Here is a 17,673-nt window from a genome sequence, read left to right on the forward strand (position 1 = left end):
AATGGCGTCTCCTGGGATTTTAGCACCGCTCGAGTGGAGTCGTCCTGTCCTTGGCTGGCACTTCAAGGATTCGGGGGTTGTGCATTTAGCTGCTGCTCAGATGTCAAGGATGCGCAATGCACGGGGGTTGTTGGCGGGGTCTACAAAAAGTCAATCACAATTCCCAGTGCAATCACGGCACGCGTATTAATATTTAAAGAGGTCATCGGAATTGGTTTCTCTGTCTTTGAGCCACTTATTGCTGCGAAAGTGTGCGGAGTTTGAGATAAGACGTAGCAATTTGTGGCCTGCAATATTTTCCACTTATTTGGCGATTTGTTGCAGTTAAGTGGCAGCGCGTTCAACCCCCAGATGTTCCCATCTAGACGTATTTTATGTCTGGCAATTTCCTGCTCCCCTTTTTTTTTATGATTTGTCTTGGCGCTACTAAGATTTCGCTTTCATTGTGCCCAGGTTGTTGCATCTTTAATGCCAGTTGCCGGATTGATTTCGCATTTGCATGCGCTCCGATTCCCCACCTTTTACCTTTTATTTATGATTTTACGCCGGGATATGCATCTTGTGGATTCACAATGACAGCCACTGTCTGCTCGCCGTCTAGTCGAATGCCATGGAAAACTTGCCTTTCGGCTCGGGGGAAAACCAAACCAAAGCGAAGCGAAGTGAAGTGAAAACTTTCCCTTTTTGTCACTGTCTATTCGGCTCCCTCCATTCCAAATCATCCCTCCGCCGAAGTTGGCGGCATTTCAATTACGTTTCCCTCGCAATCAATCACACTCAAAGTTGGAAAAGCTCTCCTCCACATCCTGGCAGCCAGAGAGTGGAAAAACATTTTGCATTTCCCTCTCGCAGAGTCGCAGTAAGTGATTCGCCCATTGATCATTTGTCTGAGCTTTTGGACATTCCGATTTACTTCTGATTTGATTTGGACGTTGTCACAAAGTGTCAGACAATCTGAAAAATAATCGAATGTATATTTAAACTATAAACTTGCTTAATGCCAAGTTATATTTGTAACTAGGGATTCGTTGCCATACTTAACATCTTGTCTGTTGGGGCCAACATTAATAAATCGCACTGCAATCCAGCACTTACCTCGTACAATTTTCTTATAATTTGTTATGCCAGTTGCTGGCCAAACTTTTAATTCAACAGCAAAACCCGAATGAATAAAATTATGCCAAGGCAAATGAATTAACACTTTTGGGTGTGCTATACATTCTTTAGCCACCGATCCCCTGCCACGCCCCCTGCAGCATCACCCGCCCATCCTGTCACCGCTCAACTTTCAGATATAATTCCTGGCTGAAAACTTTTCTCCCGGGAAGAAAGAGAAAGAGGGATAGACAGAGAGAGAGAGAGAGAGGGAGTGCGAAAGGGGAAGGACTCCGGCTCAACCGGAACTTCCGTGCACTGCTCAAGTTCTGGGCCGTCGCTTCTCCTTGGCTGAAAAGAATCTCTTCCGCTTTGCCTCCCACGCCCCACCCCTCCCCCGCCACCCCTTTTTCGGGTGATTGTGGGCGTGGCGGCAAAATAAATTTGTATTGTTTTGTCTGGGGCGAGAGGCGAGGCCAAAGAGCAAACAATGCGAGTTGCGAGAGCTCAAAAACCGCAGCCACTAAATGCATTACGTGCGGGAGAGGCGAAGTGTAAAGGCGGAAGGAAAAGCGGGCGAAGTGTAGGAAAATTCGGGGGGAAAGCGGCGGGAAAACTGGATGCCGTCTCCCTTTTGCGGCTACACTGTAACGGCTTTTGTGTGCGGCAGAGTGCTGGCTTTGGCATTGTTTTCCTGCACGGATATCCTTAATGAGTGGAACTGGGCTACCGCTCCTCGAGCAGCAACAGCAACAGCAGCAGCAGCTGCCACCCACAACCGTCATAATTACCCCGCCCCCCGGGCAGCCACCGCCCTCCGCTGGACCAACACAACCACCCACCCACCACCATCCCCCCACCCAGCTGACAAACACACTCGAGCTCCTTGGCACTCAAGAATCCGAAAACGGGGAGCTGGAACTGGAGCTGGGGATATCCTGGCGGGGGTCCTTCGCCTCTCTGACCACATGAGCACATAAATCTTCGGGCCCGGCTGCAGTGGCGCCCCCTGACGGACGGACCCCAAAAACCACGGTGGCTGCCGCGGTGCCAAGGAATGCGGAAAGTGCTCCCTACTTTTTATGAAATATGGGTTGACAGGCGGCTCATCTGTCATCTAAGAAACGCATTTGAAATTAAACAAATTAAATTATAAAGGTTCATTATTAATTATATGTATATAATTATCTACAATCATCTTATGAATTTGCATTCCTACTAGATTTGGTAAAGTACATGTATATAATAATATGTATTTATATATATGTGATATCCTTTAAAGCAACTTTCGGCCCACTGTGCAGCAGCCCCATCATTATGGCCGTGTAATTATCGCGATGATCACTTTTCAACATCAGCAAAGCGAGTAAACTTTTATATTAAAAGTAAACTTATGACAAACGAGCACAAGAAGGCCAGCTGGAGGCAGAAGTGGAGTCCTGTCCAGGACTCGGACGAACACTCCACACACGCGCCACTTCTGTGCAAGTGTGTGAGTGGGTGTGCGTGTGTGGGGGTGTGTGTGGGTGTGTGAGGGCGCCCATTGTCAAGTGTAATTTATCATTCAGTCAACGTCCTTCGATTGCAGTTTATCTTCGGAACTTACTTTACTGGGTCGTCACTGTAATTTCTCACTCCCCGCATCTTTCCATTCTGCCTGTTTTCCAGTTTTTCCTTTTCCCTTTTTCTCCCATTTCCCCATTTCCCACGAGTAAAAGCAGAGGAAAGTGAACTAGGGGAGCAGCAAGGATATTCCCTGAGAGTTGTTATTGTCCTGGCCGTAGAATGAATGGCAAATCAGGAAAATCTGACCCCCAGGTTGTTAGTTTTCTTGCAAGGATTTTTAAAGCCAATGGGAGCAAAATAGCAATTAACATGGATTTTGAAGCATCCACCTCGACCTTCCATCCTTCGTCCTTTCTCCTGGTAATAATCGGAAATAATTGAAGAAAGAGAAAAACAGCGGGGAACGGCAAAAAGAGGATACTTACTGGACTGAAAAGCTGGCAGCGGGGGAGCGGGGCAGGCGGCGGGGTCACATCCTTTGAAGGATGTTTGTGTGTGCAATTTGTAGCGTTTTAATTGTTGTTTATGCGATCTAGAACGATGTGGTGGGAATCCTAGGGCGTGGGGAACGAAGTGCAGCACCACCGCAAGCCACTGAGCTAATTTTGATTGCGGTGCCTGAGGACGACAGGAATCAGCAGGTGAAAGACGATGTCGGCTCCCAGGATCCTAATTAACTATGCCACTGATGTTTGGTTCGATTCAGCAGATTGCCCTCAAATGCGGGCTGGCAGCAAGTTTAAATGCCTAATGCCCCAGTGACAACAAAGCACTCGATACAAGTCATGTGAATGAAGTGAGGGGTATTATGAATGTTTAGAATTTTAATTCATTAAATTAATTATATTATTAGCAAAGCATTAGGTTCCAATCATGCCATTGATTTCTGTAACAAGAACTTTATAGCAGTCTATATTTTTAAAGGTAAAATATCTTACTGAATACATCAATTGCATCGGCAGTTAACGGCTATTTTGAAATATTCAAACTTACTCGCTACTTCTCTGGCTCTCATTCAGTGAATATATTTTACCTTTCTCTCGAAGTGTTGTAAGCATTCAGAGAGCAAAGGAATTCCGGTTGCCAGTCCGAAAATATTGTTTATTTGGCGAGTGCGCAGACTCACCACTTTTGCCGGCAGGATTCAGCAACAAATGTTTATGCTCGCCACTGTGATAATAAACAAACCTGACTGGGACCAGAAGCAAAAATGTTGGAAAGCCAATTCTATATCTTTTAGTCTTTTTTCATATATATTTCTTAATCGATATGGAAATTGAAATAAAGATCAAGCTACTAACTGAAGGATTTCCATTTCCAGTTATAGGATGTACTAAAGCTTTGGTATTTAACAGAAACACATTTATCATATTTAGCCCCTCATATGCTGGTACTTCCTTATCAGTAGAGCTGCTAGAAAGATTTGTATTACTTCTCGTTTTTCCGAGCTTTCCCCGCTGAAACAGCTGATGACTGCCCTGCAGGAATTTACTCCGAAAAGTTCCTCCTCCGACTTCCCCAGGACCAGGTTCGAGTTACGAGCTGCCGAGCTGCTCCGAAGCCCTGAAAACTCACCACCCAGCGAACATTGCTGTGGACTGTTCCCGGTCTCCGGAACTGAGGAACTGAGGAACCCCATATCAAGTTTGCCGTGGGACGCCGTTCAGTTGAGTTTTGGTTACTGCCGCCAACGGTTATCGAGCTGAAAGTGAGCGCGTGTCGAGCTTTTTGGCCGCCAGTTGTTTTGGGCCAACTTCGTGGGCGACTGGTGACTGGCCACTGGATTGGCAGCAAACATAAACAAACGAAGTGCGAATTCGCTCGGAAATCTAAGCTAATTGACATTACGGACATGCGAGGGCCGGACTTTGGCCAAATTTGGCCTGGCCAAAAGGAAGCGGAAGCATTGTGGCCGCAACATACATTGTAAACTCCTAAACTGCAGGCGAAGTGTAGCGAATTGTGTGCGAATGGAAGTCGAGTAGAAATCAAGCAACTCGAATATATATATATCTATATATCCCTGCGGGAGTGGGTGTGTTAGTGTGCATTTGTGTGTGTGTCTGGAGTTGGGCTGGGCAAATAAGTGCTCGTGCTCCGCTTTTTTAGCCAGTTTATCTTAAGGCGAAATACTGTAAAAAATTGTAAAATGGATTTACGTTTCGTATTCATCGTTTTCCTGCTCAAGTGGACCCATGCACAAGGTAAGCTCGAATAAAAATACAAAACTGGTGCAAAAAACCCATCCTGGTCATGGACTTCCCTTCTTCCTTCCTCTCGGCCGTTTGCCTGGCATTCTCTGTTTGTGCAGCTGCCACAAACTCTGGTCTTTCCCACTGGGTAAATGTGGATGTGGCTGTGAATGTGAATGAAAGGCGGAGACGGGTGCAATTCAAGTGCAATCCAGCCAGCCGGCCTGCAATTGCAAATATTCCATAGAAAATTGCTCAACAGAGACAGAAGTGGCAGCTCGTGAATGCACGACATTTGTATGGCTCTGCGATCCCGTAATGAGTTGCATTTAACTCATCCGACTCACTTGGCCGAGATGTTTTGGGAGCCCGGCATATTTATGATGATTGCCGACAGGTGTTGAATGGCTCGTCCAAAGGATGACATCCATTCCATTCCCAGGTTGTCGGATCTGGGATCTCGGATGTCAGGCTTGGATTCACCTGAATGCTGGTTTATTGATACGGACGCTTGTCTGGGAGTTTACATTCCACAAATACAAACACTCGGAGTTAGTAGATAAAGTCCCTGCTGACAGCTGAAGAAGCCACTAAAGCAATTAGGTAGACTTAAAACCTTTGAACTAAGAGGAGCTAGACTAAAATATAATGTATACACAATATTTTGTGTAGAGCAAGTTTGATTGCGATTATTGTGGAAACCGTTAAGCATAAAATCTACACTCGGAATTAATTTCTTGGCTCATCCTGTCTACCAAACTTTAGTTGCCAGTTTAGCATATTTCCTGATTTGCATTTATTGGCCTAAACTGGCAGATAACTTGAGGCATTTCCCGATTCGCTCCATCCGCCCAAAAATGCTTATGCGTAATGCATTGATTACTTCCTCCCCGACAAACTTTTGCCAACTATAATTCATAACTCTTGCTTATCTCACCATTAAGTTGTAGCCATCAAATGGGAATTCGTATGTGCAAAACTTTTGTGCCAGACGCAAAACAATTTCCGCTGCTTTCAGCCCAACAAATTAGTGGAAAATGTTCTGCCAAGAAACGGGGAACAAGCCGGGTTGCTCCCTCGGGCTGGCTAACTAAGCGAAATGAGTATGAATTCGAGTTGTGGGTCTGAATACAAGTGAGTACTCAGGGGCATTACTCACATCGGCCTGCTTTTGTTGCATAAAATATGCGCATTTAATAAGGGGCTTCCCACACCTTGGCCAAAAAAGTAAATGTGGGCCCACAAAAAAGCATTTCGACCGGGCCACAAAATGATACAAATGATACAAAAGATTATTCATATTTTTCGGCGGTCGCACGTATTTGTGTGTACATATGTGTGTACACTGCCATGTTGCCGCTGTGCAATTTGCGTTTTTTACGCTTGGATCTCCTTTTTTGGTTAAGGGCATTTTTATATGTAGTTCATGCATGTAAACGAATTCAATTGAATAATATCCTGTCATTTTGTTGTTACATCCTCTTCGAGCTACCCATTATCCCCATCTCCATCCCCATCCCTTCACCACACCGCACTTTTTCTTGTCCTGGCAGCTCCCCTCGTTTGGCATGTCAAAATTTTTATCAGCGCACAAAATCCGCCAATGCAGGATGAAGGATATGGTGGAGTAAATAAATAAATCCCGACAACACGCGTGTCCTTGTCTCCCCGTCCTGCTCGCGCACATCCTCCATCCCGCTCCCTCGCTGCGCTGCAAAGTATGCAATAAATTTCGAGCAAAAAATATATTGGCATTTTAGTGGGTTGGCTGCTTCTCTGCTTTTTTATCCAATAAAAGAACATTAAATACTTTCGGCGAGCGATTTTTCCTTTGGGTAAATTACTCGTACCTCTGCATTTTGTGTTCTGTCGGCGCTTCACTTTTTTTTGGGCACCCAAATATGGATTACAGCTCACTAAGAGCTTTTAATTGTTATGGCTCTTCTCCCAGCTATATAGTTGTAAATACAATATTTTCGCATATCTGTTACTTTTCTTTGGCCCAGTTGTGTGCCATACTTTTCGCTTCCCAACTTTGCCCAAGTTTGCTTAATTTATAAATTATGCATTTTGTATACAGCGTTACCAGGCAATTATCATTTTCCTGCCAAATTGCTGGGCCGCTTGTTTTGTTTTTGGTTTTGGTTTCGGTTTGGTCTCTCGCTCATTTTTGGACGGCCCCCAAGAAAGTAGGCTACGCAAAATTAATTTCTTCTGTATGTTTTTGCCTGTGTGGTGGGCTCAACTCGGCGGCATGTGCGTGTGCTTATTTATATGGCTGGGATTCGAGAAAAGGACTCTTGGATCGGTTGTCTTGTATTTGGCCCTCGTGCCTGGCGGCTACCGAAAGCAAAGGGCATAAATTTATTTGGCAAAAACAGGGCCATCCGCATGGAGGAGTAGGAGTAGGAGTAGGAGTAGGAAAAAGTTTGGCAGACCGGAATATTAATGAGTATTTAACCTAAATTGTTGCTGCCTTTGATAAGTGCCACGAAATATTCCCCATGTAGCACCGCATCTATTCTTGCCCCTTCGCCTGCGGCATCAATGGCAGACGGGAAAAGTTGCCGTCTCTCTGCGGAATGTGTGGGCTTCCCTCGTAACTGAGGCATTAAATTACTTTAAAAGAAAGGGGAAAAAAGGGTTCAATTATTTTAGATGCTAGAACGAACCCCACCGGCTGCCTTTAAGACTTTCCTCGCAAAAACTCAAAGGACCTGCTCGAATTTTGCTCTTTTCCGACTTCGGGGTCGGTGCCAAGAGAATAGGTATTATTTGGCCAGACTCGAGTTAATTGAAAGGACGAAGGTATTTATTCCTTCAGGGAAAGGACCCGGTCGCCCAGTAATAAAGTAATATGGAATTAATTTGGAGTCCATTAAATATAGAAATATTTGAGAAATTGACAACCAGTCGGGTAAGGATACAGTATTTACTTGCCAAATTAACAAGCACAGTGGTAATTGACAAGGAAAAACTTCTAAATTTTAATATAGATAAATAATATAAGGGAGTGCAAACTTAATTGAATATATCAACATATGGAAATAACTAACATTAGTTGAAACTACAACCGAATTAGATAAATGAAACAACAAAACTGTGCAAAAATATTTGGCTTAGCATAAAACCCATTAGATAGTCGAATATTTATTTTAGCCAACTCCTACTGCTGTTACACACACACACAATTTCCATGCAAAGCAATTACCAGTTTCCAGTTGTATTCACAACGTCCTGGCAAATTGTAATTTATCTTAGCCTTCGGCCAAAGGACAATTCAGCCAGATAGTCCTGTGGCACACAAACACACAGAGCACAGCCGTATGCATGAACATGCGAGGGAAAATTTTAATTAATTTCAGCATCAATTGAACGGCTGTCATAATACAAATAGAAGAGATACGCACAAAAACACACAGGACACTTGTTTATTTGCTTGCTGGTGCAAACGCACTAGGCAAACAATGGCCACAAAGGACATGCAGGACTCCATTCAAAGCGAGCCCCATAATCGCCATATTTTGATTAGCTTAATTAAGCGATTTCTCGATTCCTCGATGTCGATGTTTTGTGTAGGCCAATACTAATCCTATACCCCAACTTCTGTGATAGCCCGCTGAGCTTCGAGTGTTTGCCATGGGAAAACATAATTCACTTCATTATTAAGCGAAGTGGGGCAACAACAATGGAACAGCGGGTAACGAAAACTGCAACAACATAAAAACAATAATGAAAATAACAACATCTCGTAGCGGGGCAATTGAGCCTAATGAATTGCCATAGTAAACGTGGCTCTAAAGCAGCTGCCAAGGCGCTTGGAGGCCATCAAAACTTTAAAGTGCTCCAGTTTCACCATTAAAAATGGAGGAGCGAAAAAAATTAACACTGGCAAAAACACGGACGCAAAAGCAGCAGAGTATTTTCCATAATGAAACCAGGCGAAACTTTCATGCTCTCGGTGCGAAACGGAAAAGTTTTCGGAAAGCGCGTTGTGGGATTGGTTATCATGCCAAAGCCACGAAAACAATACTATCACTTGCTTGTCTTTAAAACTATACACAGCTATATGCTATGAAACATTCATAAGGAATATTTGCTTAAGCTCGAGGAGAGAATAAAATTTGGCTTGAAACTCACCCAATTTAGTTTGGCCAAACTTTTTGAAAGAAATAATAAAGCTCCTAAGTTTCAAGTAATAAATGAAATATGATTGCAAACTTTCTTAGTGAGTAGAACGTGTATTATTTAAATTTAGTTAAATTCTGTAGGATATATAACCATTTCTTTTATAATATGATGACAGTATTTATATCATGTTTTCTCTTATAATAACAGATATTATGATGACTGTATTTAGTTAGCCAAACAACTTGTTCAACCCTTTTCCAAAGCCATGACAACCGACTGTATCGCCTTGAAAGTAGAGTGCAGGAATATGACGACGTAAACAAGTGTCGAGCACATTTTTTACGACAACTTTGATATTTCCCAGCCCCGTTTCCGCCATTTCCACCATTTCCAACAATCTGCCAGTTTGCGGCGCCGTCAAGTAATCATAAAGCACTGCGAGGGCGTCGGTGAAAAGTGTGGAAAAAAAATAAGAATGCCATGCGGTCAGTGATGATGTCTGGGCACCAACATCTCATCCACCCATCCATCCCACCAAACAACTGGTTGTCCGCATTTCTCGCGCATTTTTCAAATACTTACCCTTTTGGCCGGGAAAAGCGGAAAAAGGGTCTGCAGACCTGCGGAGCAAGTGTCATTGACATTTTAATGTGCTAATGAAGATGACGAGCCCCAAAAGCGGAAGAAAAATGCTTAAGTTCATAATATAATTAAATTGTTATAAAAATAGTCGGCGGTGGCCAGCTTTATATATTGTGATTTTCCATTCTGCTCTTAAATTCTTTCTGGGTTTTTTTTGCCAGGCTTTTAGTGGATTTTTATGCATTCAGCTGCTCAAGAACTTGCAGTGTTTATGGGTTGTTGCAATTTTATTTATTTATTTCTTGGGTTTTTCCATCGTCGCATTCTGGGTCCTTTGGTGTCCTGGCAGTCAATTATGTCAAAGTTGTCAATTCAGGAATGAAAATTACAGGGCGTTGGCGTAAGCAGCTTTTCTGCAAGGAGGTCGCTTTTTATTTTATTTGTATGCCGGAGTGCGGAAAATGTTAAATGTAGGTTATAATTTCAAGTGCACCAAATGGAAGGCTGAAATGGGAAAAAAATGGAGTGCTTCTGGCAGAGAGTACAGCTGACAAACTCAAATTGAAGGGGGCACAAAAGTTTTCCCTTCAGTGCATTTGGATTGGCTAAATAAACGGAGCTGCAGTAATCAAGAATGAAGTTTTTAATTGAAGGACTTCATTCGCCGCTCAAGTTTATGAATAATGGCCCCATTACAGTTTCATTTGAGTGTTTGAGGGAAGGGAAATAAATATCAATCTTTGAATTTAAGTAATATTTTCTCTAACTTTTTTGCATAAAAATTATCAGTTTTTCCTGGCACAGCTGGCACATTCATCTGCTTAAATATTCTCCACGTTTTATGTCCCTCTGGTAATCTGTAGCTCCATTAAACTTTAAGTCGAAAACTCTTATCAAGCGTAATCCTTAAGCGGCTTCATCTCTGGGGCACTTAAACTTTAAATGCCATTCGTTAACCCTTTTGCCGCCTTTTTATGACTTATAATTTTTGCCAACTCATTGCCTTTGACTTCGCCGAGGAAAATCGCAGCCACACTTTTCGACTTCGCCATTTGTTGCGCCGGAAAAACCCGAGTAGTCTGCATAATTTATCAATGTCAAAGCTGCCCGATGATGAACGCCCGAAAATTGCCAGGACAGCAGATTGTAGCTGGGCCCATTTCAGTGTCCTTTCCCGGCGAATCGATAAACGGACTTGTTGCCACAGCCAAGAAGTCGGGGGATAGGCCATAAAATTTGAGCTTTTTAACAAGCAAATCGAATGAAAGGCCGACGACAGGGATATTGTTGATATGAGAAAAGAAAATAAATGGAATGAAATGAGATGAGAAGAAAAGAAAAGAAATGTAAAGAAAGGAAAAGGACATGCCTGCTGACCCGAGTCCAAGCTGCTTATCAATGGCCTAAGCCAAGCATTCCATTCCATTCCGCTCTTTTGTTGACTCACCTTTTGTACGAGTATGGCTGGCAGTCAGGACATTTTATATTTATTAAAAAGAAGAAGGCACAACTTTCGCTCCGTTTCTGGGTTTTCCGGGTAATAGGCATCCGGTCATAAAAACATGAATTGTGGCTCTTAGCAGCAAATCCAATTGGGCATAAATCGGCTTTGTCGGCAGCACATGAGATGGATCCTTCCTCTCAGATAGGTCCTTCTTTCACCTCCCTGCTTCCTTTTAGGTTCTCAGGTCCTTGCTCGTGTTATGGCTTTGCTCGGCTCGGCTCTCCATTGTGGGCTTTATTTTATGTGCATTTAGGCACAATGCGCTTATTGACTTAATGACAAATGTAGTTAGGCAACACAATGACTGACAATGCACGGCGAGAAAAGTTTCTTGTTTGGTGCTAGGTTATAATAAAAAGGTTAATATCTCTAGAAGTCTTATGAAGTTTTTGGTAGTTGACAACTAAAGTATATAAAATAATGTAATTAATTATCTTTTACCCTATTAAATCTGTATAATTGCAATCCAAATTCTTTCAGTGTTATATCCCCTCCCGTTTCCCGCTGCTGTTAACGTTTCTCCTGCTGTTTGTGAGCCAAAGTGCTTGAGTTTCCTATTATAAGAGACTTAACTGAAATTGCATTGTGGCCTGCATCCTGCACTTGTCAGCGCCCCGAGCTATTTTCTTCTTCATTCTCTGCTGCTTTTCTCAAGGATGTTGACAAATTTACAAACGCGAAAGTGAATTTTCTTTCAATTTTGTTGCAACGACGGCAGCCGGGAGCTGCTATTCCGATCGCCTCTCTCTTTCGCCCTGCCTGCTGGCGTCTCTTTCACTCGAACTTCGCCACTCCCCCGATTTTTCCCCTGCCCTTCCCGACAGGCAGGATGCGCGCCTAAGTAGTTTTTGTATAATTGCACTCGTCATTGTCGCCGTCGACATCCTTGCCGTGGATACTTGTGCCTGCGCCCCTCTTCCTTTCACGCCAGTCAACCCCTCTCTCTCTCTCTCTCTTGCACCTTGCTGCCCCTCTCTTTCGCTCCTCAGCGGGATGTTGCCCCGCGGCGGTGACAACAACAGCAATTAAGGAATGTTAACAAGCGCACTTTTCAACTTTGGCTCGCGGCTCTCTGCTGCACTTCAAAGGTGTGCCGCAGTGTTTTCCCTGGCTATGTGTGAGTGTGCCACGCCTCTTTGCCTCCTTTCTGCGGCTTTGTAAGGACACAGTCTTATGCACACTCTTCAATTGGTTGGGAATCCATTCGGATAAGATACCGTGGGGTGTATCGAGCATGCTGACTGTATAGCCAGTCTAATCGAACATTAAAATGGAAAATAACTTTTGCCTTATGAATTTGAGCAGTCGTACACATCGATTGAATAACAACGTCTCAAATATGGACAGGACCTTTTAAATCACCATTAAAACCGCTCCACTAACCCACTTCAAGTCGGTTAACCTCAAGTTCTGAATTATTCATAGAGCCATATAACCCGATTGCATTTTCCAACCGACGATGATTGACACATAGCCCACTTTAAATACCCGGCCAATTAAAAATCAATTTGAACAGGACATGTCCTTATCCTGCGACATACGGTGTATGTCTTAATTTAACAAATCTGAAAATAATTGAAAGTTAGCAGCATAAGTGCCCAAAAACTATGGCATAGTTTTAAAAATTCCCCTGTTGACAATTAAGCTAAGCAGAAAACACAACAAGGACCCTGGGAAGCCGAAGCGCAACCGAAACCAGTCGCAGACACAACAGAAGCAAAACAAAAGCAAACTGAAATGCGTCAAAGGCACGCAACCCTAAACACCGAAAAAGGATAAAGGAATGGGTGGTGAATGGTTGGTGAATGGAGCGTGGGTGGGCTACAGATATATCCACCCACCCATGAGAACGGAGGAAAACTGGTTTCGGTATCGGTTTCGGTTTCTTCTGGTTAGCAACCCTAATTTACTTTTAATAACTTCATAGGCAGAGCTCAAAGCAGGCAACGCAGGCTGGGCAGGGGAGCATTAAAAGTGTCCTTTTTCACATGGCCGAGGAAGAGGACGAATGTGGCGGCGTTAATTTCGATTTTGCTTAACGAGGGTTAAACGCCTGCCCCACCACGCCAACAGTTTAACGCAACTTGTCAGAGTTTGTCAGCGGCACTGGCAGCCAACTGGGCGTATGAGCGATATCGATAACGATAATTACACATGCAGACATGCCTCCAACTCCTCCCCTCCCATCTCCACGCAACGCATTCAGGTGAAAAATTCAATTTGCAACGTGCAGATAGGCCCGCCAGGCCGAACATGTCTAAGTGTGCGATTGGGTTTCGCTTGGCCTCGTGTTTTCTGCTTGTTTTTTTCTTGTTTGGGCAAAAATCATCAGGGGGGGGGAGGTATTCGGTATTTGGATGGTTTCTGGCTTGAAGCGCATCAAGTGTGTGTGTGGCTGCATGACTGAGTGACTTTGCTGTCGGAACATAGATTTGTGATGCAAGAGATGCCGAAAAAATGAGTCGAGGAAAGACAGCCAAGACAGATGACAACCACAAGTGTGTTGCAAGTAAGGATGGCAACGTGTCACGTGGAGTTGACAGCTCAGTTTGCATATTTAATATTACTTCCAGTACTACATCATTAATTCTACGTTTACTGCATGTACTAATACTTGGTCCTTCGACTTCATTTATTGTAAATTTACTTTCTAGTCTCAACTTTCAAGCCTAATAGTTTTAGCAGCTGCTAACATTTGGTCCATCGAGCCGGATTCAGCATAGTGTAAATTCAATAGAAATCGATTAAAGTAGTTTCGACTCCCATCTCTAATCGCTTTAGCAGATGGGACAGTCAAAGCGAAGACGAGCGAGAAATCGAAAAGACACAGCCCAGAATCGATGGGGAAAGCAGACTTTGAGTGACTGAAGCGGAACTGTGAACGCCAGTTTCTGTGATTTGATGCTGTGATGTCCTGGCGGTGGTGGGTGTGGTTGTGACGACGCCTTTGCCGGCATCCAGCTTCAGATTCGCATTCAGCCTCAGCTCCATCAGTTCCACCAGCTCCACCAGCTCCTTTCCATTTCCATCTTGGTCGAGCAGCAGCCCAATGCCATTGCCATTCCACATTGCCTGCTTTTGACAGTCGTTTTGCAAACATGTCGAAGCCATTAAGACAATCATGCGTTCTCTCTTCGCCGGGCCCCAAATCCCCATTCTACTACATCAAGTTTTTTTTTTTTGTGGAACGCTCCTTCTGCGCACACTTCTCATTCCGATTTCCCCCTCTGCTGTGCGCTTCTGGGTTTTTTTGTGTGCTGGATCGTTTTGTGATGCATGTTTTGTTTTTGAAAAATGGCAGTCGCGTCACTTCTATTGTGTTTTTGAGTGTCTGTCCTTCATTCTCCTCATCTGCCGCTCGCTTTCGTCTGTTTGCCAACGCTTAGATTGAGTGGAAGTCCTTTTTGTGGGCACTGCGGAGGTGTCGAAACAGATTCCAATACTAAGCAAGGACCTCTCCCCACCTCTCACTTTTTCAGCTGTCTCTTTCAAGGGCTTTACAAGTCTAGTGGGTGTGTTTCTAGGGAATCATTTTTTACCGTCTACTATTTATTCATCAGGGCGTTAAATTACGAGAGTGGTTTGAAATACTTTTTTTTCGGGATATAAAAACATCGATATTTATAGACCGAGTAATGCAAATGCACAAATTTGAATGGTATTGTTTAAAAGTTAATTAAAGTTAAATTTATGTATTGATATATTAATTATACAAAAATACACAACTCGTTTCCTTTTTTATATATTTTAATTTGGTTTCATGCCGCCATTAAACTCAAAAATAATGTCGCCATGAATTTTAATCAGAGCTTGCAACCCACCGAAAACAATTCAAAATAATATTCCGTCGGGCAGGAAAACTTAATGACTTATGAGTGGCATAAAACGGGGTCCAAACTAAATTATCCCATATTTCAGAGAGGCCCACGTCCCCCAGTGAAACACCCCAAAAATGGAAAACCTCTCGGCAGTCCCCAAACCGAAAAACCAAACGCAATGCAGCATAAAAAGTTTCAGAGACCATAAAAAGACGGGAAAGGGGAAAAACTAATGAAAGGAGCCAAGCGGGGATGGAACTTTCCCAATCGTTATCACAACAAAAAACAAGGATAACGGAGGACAGGACCGGGACAGGGACAAGGACAAGGACTATAACGACAGATTGAACCCTTCGCTTTTAATGCAATTAAGTTTAATTGAAAATTTTCACTCCAAAATTATGAGGCGAACGTGTTGCTGGTGGTGGGAGCGGGGAGCGGGGAGCAGGGAGCTTCGCCAATCAGGCAGATAGAAATTAACATGAACACACTGTTATGGTGGAGTGCCATATCCTGGGTGCTCGGCACGTAGCCGTCAAGTCCCTCGTCCTGCGTCCTTCGTCCTGACTGAAAGCAATCAAGCGTTCAAATCACTAGCCCCAAAAAGCCCAAGTTTCTTTGATGCTGCTGCGTGGTGGAATGGGGCGGTATGAGCGAAAAGGGGCGTGGTTACCCAACAGGACTTTATTACAAAACAAACAAGCAGGCAGCAAAGTGAGACAGGAATACCAAGCCCCCCAGCATTTAACTTATCTTTTATCTTGATTGCTGTTGACGATGACAGGGATAATGATGATGATGGCGCCTGTTCACGGTGTCCTGTCCGCCGACCGATTTCAGTTTCAGTTTACCTGTTCCCGTGTTCCCGTGTTCCCGTGCTCTCGGATGGGATTTGTGTTTGAACAAGCGAATGGCGCTTGATTTTAATTAGCATTTGACACAGCAGCTTGACAGCTGGCAGATCCTTGACTCCTGGCCCTGGCTAGCAGCTCGGCTGCTCCTGCTTAATGAGCCATCACCCAACTGGAATTGCAAATGTCGCCGTGTGCAAATAAGTATATCCTTGTGGCTGCCCTGGACTAAACAAAAACGTAGCGAATTCATTCCCCTCGTAACATTTTACGCTCGACAAAGTTTCCGAACACGAAAAAGTAGTTGCTGTCACTGAAATTGAGCTCGAACTTTGGTTAAATGGAAAATACTCTTGCTGCTTCTCTTGCGAATTCGCTTTGGAGAAATTAACATTATTGATGACTTTAAAGGACTGCTTTAAAAGAAATTCAATTAGGACGAGCAATATAGGAGATTCGATTCTCCAATTCATTTTAGCTTTAACAACTTTACCTTAATTTCCCAAATCTCGCTCCGAATTTCCAGCTTGATCTCAAGCCTTGCAATAAAGTCTGCACGCTTTCAGCAGATAGATTTGGCTGGGAATTGTAACTGGGATAACTGACACTTTCATCCATCCAGCCAAATACACACAGGACATGGATGCCCGTCCAAGGATTTGTCACCGGATGCGCTGCGCCGGAAAATTCAATGTGAAAACTTTGCATTTGCCATGTGCGCTGTGCGATGTACGAAAGTGTTTGTGTGGGAGAATGGAAATTGGGGATGAGGATGAGTGTGTGTTTTTGCAGATGGCATAGTGTCAGGTATGCCTGGCTGGAGACTAAGCTGCCGTTAAGGCTCCAACTGAAGCCAAGCCAAAGCTGGAGCCAAGTGCAGTTGCATCTACCTGAACTCATGCATATGTATGCCAGATATTGGACACATGCTATTTGCGGGGGAAAAGCGGGAAACGGGGAAAGTGGGCTGCCCAAAAATGTGGAGCAATAGCTGGCAATGATTCTCTGTAGACAAACTAACCCACATGTGGGAGCAGCAATAGATATGCACAAGACTGTAAAAGCAAAGCACTGCCAAAAAAGAGTAACTTATTTAATTGGCCATACTGTTTAATGTGTTGTAGTTTAGTTTTGCTCCTTCGGGCCATGAATTCTAGATCGAATGAATTGTACCTTTGCATTACTTACTGCCTTTCCAATGTAGCACTTTTCTCCCAGTGCATGTATACATGCCACAAGTATTTGCACAATTTTTGTGAGCCCCTCCTCCCGCTCCCCCCCTTCCGGCATTGTAATGCATTTACCAAGGGGCACAAAACTTTCTGCTCAGCTCTCAATGCAAATGTGTGAGCTCTGCCGTGCGCCCTGAATTATTTATACTGCTGGCACTCTATATGCAGAAGTCGAAGTTGCCTAAGCATAAATAAAGTTGGCAATAAAAAAATACAAATAAAAGCAGGGAAAAATTGAAGTTTTCCTGGGCTGTCGAATGCATCATGACTCTTGAACATTTCACTGGTCAAAACTCACTTCGAGGGGTGTTGCGAACAATTAGAAGAAGTGTCACTTCACCACACCCCCACAATGGAAAAGGGGGGTACAAAAATACAAAAAGAAAAACAATAGAAAAACCAAGTTAAAAGAAGTGAGTCATGGCCAAACACCCAAACGCAAACACCCTTGTCTGCGATTGGAAGAGTAAAATGGTACAATTTATGGTTGTTTCGGGTTGTTTCTGCCGCTCTGCCGTTGTTATAACGATGGGTGTGCGTCGTTATGATTCATAACTAAACAAGAACAAGCAAAGAACTCTCGACAACATCCCCGGAAACAATTTGCGGCACACGAACACGAGGCGTTTACAAAAGTTTAATTTTACTCACTTTTTGTGGACGGTGTTATTTTTTTTTTGTATTTTTGGTTCCTGCCAGTGG

At 43.6% G+C, this 17,673-nt stretch overlaps 1 protein-coding gene across 1 annotated transcript in view; it reads left to right on the top strand.

The window, feature by feature from the left end:
• Positions 1 to 4,343: 4,343 nt before the first annotated feature.
• The window catches only part of LOC120458282 (roundabout homolog 2), a 39,113-nt gene continuing 25,783 nt past the window's right edge, over positions 4,344 to 17,673 (top strand). The window contains exon 1 of the mRNA XM_039645878.1: positions 4,344 to 4,865. Within this exon, the coding sequence (XP_039501812.1) occupies positions 4,811 to 4,865 (55 nt within the window). The 5' untranslated portion in view covers positions 4,344 to 4,810. The remainder of the gene's footprint in view (positions 4,866 to 17,673) is intronic.

This window comes from Drosophila santomea, chromosome 2L (genome assembly GCF_016746245.2).
Source record: "Drosophila santomea strain STO CAGO 1482 chromosome 2L, Prin_Dsan_1.1, whole genome shotgun sequence".
Lineage (NCBI taxonomy): Eukaryota > Metazoa > Arthropoda > Insecta > Diptera > Drosophilidae > Drosophila > Drosophila santomea.